This window comes from Lactuca serriola, chromosome 6 (genome assembly GCF_051521515.1).
Source record: "Lactuca serriola cultivar US96UC23 chromosome 6, Lser_US96UC23_V15, whole genome shotgun sequence".
Lineage (NCBI taxonomy): Eukaryota > Viridiplantae > Streptophyta > Magnoliopsida > Asterales > Asteraceae > Lactuca > Lactuca serriola.
The window spans coordinates 173,102,694-173,111,306 of NC_136413.1; the positions used below are offsets into that span (position 1 = coordinate 173,102,694).

The 8,613-nt window shown below is 30.1% G+C and overlaps 1 protein-coding gene and 1 long non-coding RNA gene across 2 annotated transcripts; one reads left to right on the top strand and one right to left on the bottom strand.

Moving 5' to 3' along the window:
• Window positions 1-641: 641 nt before the first annotated feature.
• LOC145057392 (peroxidase 12-like) lies at window positions 642-3,022 on the top strand. The gene is made up of 3 exons (XM_079005217.1): window positions 642-931; window positions 1,822-2,019; window positions 2,238-3,022. Exons 1-3 carry the CDS (start codon window positions 677-679, stop codon window positions 2,856-2,858), a joined length of 1,074 nt encoding a protein of 357 aa, XP_078861343.1. The 5' UTR covers window positions 642-676; the 3' UTR covers window positions 2,859-3,022.
• A 4,617-nt stretch (window positions 3,023-7,639) lies between these two features.
• LOC145059406 (uncharacterized) lies at window positions 7,640-8,613 on the bottom strand. The gene is made up of 3 exons (XR_013686764.1): window positions 8,480-8,613; window positions 8,262-8,355; window positions 7,640-7,881 (listed from the first exon to the last, which is right to left on the bottom strand). It is a non-coding gene; the product is annotated as an uncharacterized LOC145059406 (long non-coding RNA).

Below are 8,613 nucleotides of genomic sequence, written 5' to 3' on the forward strand. Positions count from 1 at the left end.
TATTTATTAACATTTAATTTCTAAAATTAAATTATTTTGTTGTGAAAAAAATTAAAGATGATCGGTTTTTTGAAGAGTGAAAATATAATATGAAAAGAAAATGAGGTGACTTTGAAGTAACATTAAAAAGAAATGAAATGTGAAAGATAGTTGCATTATTGAATCTTACATTGAACCAAGAACAAAAATTTAAGTAATTCTAGTGATTTTCAAAAATAATTATTTATTTAAATTTTAACCAATTTCCATGTCAGAATTTATCACGAAGTCCATTACAAAATAATACTCTCTCTATTTTTTTTTCAAATATTTTTCTCAATAAAGAGATGAATAAATATAAAAGATGGTATATTTTTTAAATATGTCTCTTTTAATTATTACTAAAAGTCAAGATATAATATTATTTATAAGCTACCCAAATTTAGATTGTAGTTGATAAATAGATTAATTAATACAATTAATAAATTGAAACAAACCTAAATGCATTCATTCGTCGGTGCACCCACATGGACTACATCACATCACCGAGCCCTTGTATTTTATCTTCTGCCTTATCCATATTTAGAGGGACAAAAAAAAATAAGTATTCAATCATGAGGGGTTATAATGAAACTTCTTCAGCTATAAGAACTCCATGTATATTCAAGGTTTGAAGAGCAGAGAACACAAGCATCCAATGGCTTCTAAAATTACAGTAATGCCCTTTCACACACTCAGTGTGACAATATTGGTGGTGTTGGTTCTTGTGCATTTGCATGGAACAGAAGCACAACAGCAGCCATTGGTGCAGGGGCTTTCTTGGAATTACTATCAAAAAAGCTGTCCAAAATTGGAATCAATTATTAAAAAACAGTTGGAGAAGGTGTTCAAGAAGGATGTGACTCTTGCTGCTGCTCTACTTAGAGTTCACTTCCATGATTGTTTTGTTCAGGTATAAATACATTTATATTCCCGCTTGCTTAATTAGTAGTGACAGATTCAAGATTTTGATGATGTTATGTATTATTGTAACAACTTTTTTTTTACAAAATAGAAATATGCTTTTTACCAGGGTATATTCGTCTTTTTGTCTTAAGTCAAGAATAATTGTCTTGTTGTACATAACTAGTAAGTACAACGATTTATTAATTAATAGAATAATTAAATAAATATTTTCATCTAGGGAAACTAAAAATGGTTGTGTAAGTTTTGTATAACAAAAATCGTTTAGCTTTAATTTTTCGAAATAAAACATGAATGTATACATGTTTAAAAAATAATTATTTTGCAATAGAGATTAAAACAATAAATTGAGGGGTATATGGAAAAACCGAACCCTTTTAACTTGTAAGTATGACTTTATATTTTGAGTATGTTCAAATTAAATAGTTGATATGTATTAACGATTTACGTTGGAAATTAAAATTTAAACGTGTATCTACATAATTTTATGTAATTTTTTTAAAAATCATTTATTTAGAGAATCCACTTTTAGAAAGCGGAGTATGGTCTTAGAATAATCAAGTGTTTTTATTCCCAAAATATTCCTTTGAACCACGTTTTTTTTAAGAAAAATAAATTAATAATCATATTTGTCTTTTTCAGTTTGATTAATAATTTAATATACAAGACCTAAAGGAAAAATTCCTCTACATCATTTTGCGAAAAAATGTCAGGCTTTCCAACAAATAGTTCACTTAAAACATGATCATACCTTTTAACCTATAACTCTAAAATTTGTATTTGATCGACTTATCATAACATTCATGTAGTTTGATTAGCATTACAATGATCATAATTCGTATCCATTTTATGATATGAATACGATGATGTCTTCAACAGGGTTGTGATGGTTCGGTGTTGTTGGATGGATCGGCTAGTGGACCCGTTGATAGCGAAAAGACTGCACCACCAAACTTAAGCTTGAGAGGTTATGATGTCATTGAGGATCTTCGTAGTCGGGTTAACAAAGAATGTGGTTCGAATACTGTTTCTTGTTCCGATATTACTGCTATTGTTGCTCGTGACGCCATTGTCTTGGTAAACCCTTATACACTCTTGATCTTATTTCAAGATTTTACTTTTATTTGTTCAAATCATAAATGTAACAATATAAGATAATACTTAAACCTATAGTCTTTTTACAACAACAACAACAACAACAACAACAACAGACTTCGAAAATCACATTATTAATACTTAAACCTATAACCTCGTTCATTTGTTTAAATGTTTTAACAAACTTGTTATATAAACAGACTGGTGGACCACAATATAAAGTTCCACTAGGCCGAAGAGATGGAGTAACATTCGCCACAAGAAATGCGACACTTGCAAATCTTCCATCACCATTTGTCCCAACGGGCACACTGCTAACGAACCTAGCGCTCAAGAACTTTGACGCCACCGATGCTGTGGCCTTATCTGGAGCCCACACCATCGGTGTCGCCCATTGTACTTCTTTCACTCGACGTCTTTACCCTACACAAGACACAACCATGGATAAAACATATGCTAGCAACCTTAAACGTGTATGCCCGAATGCTAATACCAATGCAACCACAAACATGGATCTTAGGTCTCCGAATGTATTCGATAACAAGTACTTTGTTGATCTCATGAACAGACAAGCGCTCTTGATATCGGATCAAGATTTATACACGGATAAAAGGACACGCTCTATTGTTACAAGCTTTGCGGTTAATCAAACATTGTTTTTTGAGAAATTTGTAGATGTTATGGTGAAGATGGGGCAAATGGAGGTGTTAACAGGCACACAAGGTGAAATTCGTAAAAAATGTTCGGTGCGTAACTCGAACGAGTTGCTTATATCGAGTGTCGTTGAGGGTGACAACATGGACAGTGTCGAGAGTCTTTGAGGTTTTGGAAAGTTCTTTGTACGTTTGAGTGGTTAGATTCATGTTATCGTTTGATGTTTTCTGATGTATGCACGTTTTGCTTTGTGTTGACAAAATCTTTTCGAACACTTAACCTTTGATGGAATTGTGATGGCTTCTTTTATATAGAAACCGAGTTTAATTGATGAGATGATACACCATGTTTGACATATCAGGAACAGTATGCTAATTTGGAAAATATAAGAGGAAATCAAGTATTTGTCAAATATAATAACCACTGTGTGTTAAATCTGCAAAAGACGATCCTATATATTCATGTTTTCAGATTAATACAAAGGAAATTAATAAACAAATTAATTTAGTGGAGGACTACGACACAATAGGTGGCAAGAATAATGAAACCCATTTTTTTAATAGTGAGCAGATTTTATTAATGAAAATGCTAATCAAAAGTTCAAAGCCCACTAGTCACTCCACGTCTCCACCTACCAAGCAAAATTTATAGACTACTTGCTTATTCATTTCTATTTGCTACTTGGGTCAAGTGCCCATTGATGGCTTGAAGTATATATAAAAAAAAAAAAAAAATTAGCCCACTTAGCGTAAACAAAGTTTGCTCATTGGTTGAACAGTATGCACAAACCGGTTTTTCTTTTGAACCGGACCGGTTCAAAAAACTGGGTCAGTTCTGGTCAACGAAGTCAAAACCAGTTCACCCCTAAACCGGTTCGATTTCAAACTGGTTCACCACTAAAATAATTTGAACCTATACAAACCAGTTCGGTTCAGTACAAACCAGCTCACTTCAAATCAGTTCACCATAAACCAGTTCAAAACCGGTTCGGTGAACCATTTCAAAAAAATTCGGACGGAATTGCTTCTTTTTTACAATGTTTGCTTTGTTTCTTAGGATATCATGGCTAATATGTGCATGGTTAATTTGTAAGACCGGTGCATAACCGGTTCAAAACCGGTTTTCTAGACCGGATCAGCATAAAACCGGTTCGAATGGCTAGAAGTCCTAATTACTACAAATCGGCGGTTCGGTTCGACATCGGATCAGTTCAACAGTGGACCGGTTCAAGGGTGAACTGGTTTTCGGTTCGGCCACCGGTTCGGATCGTAAACCGGTTTTTTTGTGCAAGCCTAGGTAGTAGTAGGCCAAAAAGTCGGTTTATGTTTTAAAACCGGTTTGAAAATCAAAATCGATCTCAAAATAAAAACGGTTTGGATAAATTGGTTCGGTTTAAAATCTAACTGTTGGTTTAGATCGGCTTATATATGTTACACATGAAACCAGTTTGAAAAAAATGGTTTAGAAATAGGTATTCAAACCGATAAAAACTGATTTTCAGATAGTAAAAATTATTATTAATTATATCCATTATTTTTTTAATTTTTTGGTAGTAAGGCCGGACAGTATCATAGCGGGAAAGAGGAGAGAGAAGTTTCCCTCACACTGGAACATCATCCCTTGGGTGAAGGAAGCAACCCGTGGGAAAGAGGTGGGAGGAGGGGGTGCAACACTCTTTCTCTTCATGCTATTAGGTAGTTTTTTTTTTATCTTTTTTAACATTTATAAAACTATATACCTACTAAAAAAATAAAAAAATATATCAAAATTCATGGTTTTTAATTCTCTACAAAATGAGTATAATATATGTATGAAATATATTTTTTTTTTAAAAAATAAAAAAAATAGTGAGGGGAGCTTCCCACCTATTCCTTGGGTTTTAGGTGAGGGAAATGAAAGTGAGGGAAAGGTTGGTGTGGCCTACAAAAAGTGAGGGAAACATCCCTCTCATATAAGGTTGAACGTGGTGCGGTTCGGTGTGGTTATTAGCAAAAACCTCACCACTAACCGCAAATGCGGTTAATCAATTTTCAAAACCGCTCGGTGCAGTTATTTTTGCGGTGCAGTTAGACGGTTATTTTTGCGGTGCGGTTTTTTTTGTGTGTTGCGGTTATTAACCACATAGATTTGATGCGGTTATTTTGTGTAGTTTTTAACCACAGTTTAAAGCTCAAATGGTTTTAAGAGTTCAAACATATTACTTTTAATGATAAAAAAAACCATAAGGTATAAGACAATTAACTTAAATCACAAACAACTAATATCTTAAAAATGTCAAATGAATAGTAATTAACAATAAATATCTTAAAATTGTTTAATTTCACCATTTTTCAAAGTTAAACATAACAAAAAACCAACACTTTTGTATTCTACTATTTTATCTATCTTTCATCCATGAAACTTGTCTTATTTTTAATATTTAATATAATAATAATTAATAAAAAAATTGTATGTAATATATGACGTGCGGTGCGGTTTTTTTGCGATTTTTGAAAACTGATAACCGCACCGCACCGCAAATTTGCGGTTTTTGAAAAACAGAAAACCTCACCATCGGTTTTTATTGCGGTTGCGGTTTATGCGGTTAATTTTAGTTGCGGTGCGGTTTTTGCTCAACCCTACTCTCATACCCTCCAGTCTAATAGCCAGGAATGTGTATGGGACGGTTTGGTTAGGGGTGTTCGTTTGGATGGATCGGTTCGATCCGATCCAATTCAGTAAATCCAAATTGATTTCGGTTTTCAAAATATGGATCCGAATAATCCAAACTAAATTCAAATCCGATCCGATCCGATCCAATTACAATTCGGTTGGATCGGTTTTTAATTCGGTTTTCAAAAGCTAAAACATTCTAAAATTACATATAATTATAATATTCAATTTTTATAGAAGAAGCAAAAAAAAAGATTTTAATTTTGATTTAAAATTTATAAACTACTAAGAATATAAATTATAGTTTAATATTTAATAGATAAAGAACTTTTAAGAGAAAATGCGTATTAATGTTTTTATTAGATGAAATTTTTTGAACTTAGTTGAAAAATTAAATTATAAAATTAATAAATAGTTATAGTTATATTAAAAATAAATAAATAATAAATTGTCATTCGGTTTTTTTGGATTATTCGGTTCATATTTTATAAACCAAAACCAATCCGAAATCCAAAATAGTAATTCGGTTTTGTTGAAAATCAATCCAAAAATCCGAATATCCGAACCAAATAGTCCAATCCAATTTGTCCAATTGAACAATTTGGTTTTATCCAAATAATGAACAATCCTAGGTTTGGTTTGGTTTTAATTAAACCAAACCATAACCATTATAAAAGATTAATGCATCATGGTAGTCATGTATTGGTTGATATTGATTTTGGTTAACAATTTTTATAGGTTAATGATTATAGTTAATGGTTAATATTGATTAAATCATGATGGTCAAAAATGAGATAAAAATAATAATACTTTGCTATAAAACTGAAAAACATAAAGTGCATTTTTATAAAACTGAAAAACATAAAGTGCATTGTTATAAAAAAAAAAAAAAAGTGAACGTTCAACAATGTTTATAACCTTATTAATATAATAGAATATTAGATATCCCATTTACTTCCAATAATTACCTTTTAGATTTTCAATTTTAAATATAATTACATACCATATATTTAATATTATACTAAATTATAAATATTTATTAATATTATTGGTTCAGTTTGGTTTTTAGTGGTTCGGTTTTAGATGAAAATCATAACTGAATCATATGTATTTGGTCAATCAAAAATAGAAACCACATCACTTTTTTAAATAATTGTTCGGTTATTTTGGTTTTTTTCGTTAATTTGGTTTTTGTTCAGTTTTTTAGTTAATATGCACACCCCTAATAATAGGCCAAAAAGGTAGTTTATGATCTAAAAGCAGTTTGAAAATCAAAATCAATCCGAAAATAGAAAAAGGTTTGGATAAATTCGGTTCTGTTTAAAATCTATCCGTCGGTTTAGGCCGGTTTACAGATTTTACACATGTAACTGGTTTGAAAAAAAAACGGTTTAGAAACCGGTTTTCAATCCTATAAAAACTTATTTTTAGATAGTAAAAAAAATATAATTGATTTTTGTCCGTTATTTCTTCATTTTTTTAATACAAGGTTTTAGATGTTGAGAAAAATGGTTTTCACCACTTTTACTATCATGAATCTCTTTCTGATCGACCATTAAAGTTTCGTTGAATTCTGATATCAAAAGCAAGTTCTATAAAATACGAAAACCTAGCAAAAAAAGGTTTTTTCAAACGAATCCTAAGCTACTACATATTTTAATATTTTTATTAGGAAATAGATTTGAGACCAATCTAATTTTAATTCAAACTGACTTTTATTTTTATTGACACGAAAGTGATTCGTAAAAAAAATGGTTTGTGCAATAGAACCTCTGTTAAGGATCATTCCTACTCTTATAGGTTTGGATTTATCCATGGATAATGATGGCAATAATATATATATATATATATATATATATATATATATATATGCTTAGGTTATTTTGTTTTTACTAACTATTATGTGTACAAATATGGACCAACGGATGAAATTCATCAATGGACATGATTTGAGAGTGTATGATATTACAATGGGATAGCATCTACTATATAATCACACAAATTTTAGCAAATGGTATTTGGACAATTAACTACAATTATAAAAGGAAATTTTCGGATATTATGGATAATTAATTCTCCTAATTTTAAAATTTTGATTTTTTTAATTAATTCAATTTTAATTCTAACATAATTTGTAAAAATAACCGATTTATTTTGTCAGAATATTTTTTTAGTTAGAATGATGCTCTTTCAGAATTTTATTCTATTAGAAAATTATTGAATAATAATAAAGTTTTGGAATCCGAGGTTGAAAAATAACTACATTCTAACATATTCTGTCAGAATAACATAATGTCAATCAAAAACTACTAAATACATTCTGAAAAAAATATACAAAATAGATTTTTGAACTAATAATATACCAAATAATTAATTGTGATTCTTTGAATAATAACAACATTCTAAAAGAATAACAAGTGTAATTCTTAAAAAATAACAACATTCTTAAACATTAAGTGTGATAATTCTTTAATTCATTCTTCAAACTTTTCCCATCAGTTCTTCAAGCCATTCTTCAAGCCATTTCTATCACAAATTCTATTAGAATGCAACAGTAAAATTCTGTTAGAATACATTATCAACATATAAATATTAAAATTTTATCAAAATAAAACAGTAAAATTCTAGCAGAATTTATTATCAACATATAAATAATTAACCAAAACCATAATCGGAAGACATGAATATAAAAAATTAATAGATTTTTATCCTCTCAATTTATTAACAATCAAATGAATAAAAAAAATTAATAGATCTGATACTTCTATGGTCCTGCAAAACAATTTATAATACAATTGAAACAAAGTTGATTCAAGAGTTTTGTTAAACACCTTACTTACAACAAAAACCTTTATGAAGAAACCATTTATATTTTCCAAAAAAATAGTTGAACATATATAAAAAGATTGGATAGAAACCTGATTTAAGCATTTTATCGAGCAGTTGGTATGCAGCATGAAACTTTCTTTAAATTCTCAATAATGACAGCTTATGCTTTGCCAATCTTGAAACCTGTGAAAAACATGAAAAACAAAAATATTGTCCCGTAGGATTTTTAACAAACAGTTGGTAGACACTAAATAAATAATTGGTTGCTCAATGTCTTTTTCAAATTCAAGCACAGGGGAGCTCAAACCTTCAATCACTCCATCCTCCTTAATGGGATTGCGAATGACATGATTAACCATTGGAGAACCAACGATATCAGCCATAACCACTTTAGAAGAAATCTTCGATCCCATCACAGCACCATCAGAACCATTTGACAAT

What these genes read in the sequence shown, in the direction of transcription:
- LOC145057392 (XM_079005217.1), top strand. Translation starts at nt 677, where the DNA reads ATGGCTTCTAAAATTACAGTAATGCCCTTTCACACACTCAGTGTGACA. An exon ending in TCCATGATTGTTTTGTTCAG is followed by an intron (nt 932 to 1,821) that starts GTATAAATACAT and finishes TGTCTTCAACAG; the next exon opens with GGTTGTGATGGTTCGGTGTT. An exon ending in CTCGTGACGCCATTGTCTTG is followed by an intron (nt 2,020 to 2,237) that starts GTAAACCCTTAT and finishes TTATATAAACAG; the next exon opens with ACTGGTGGACCACAATATAA.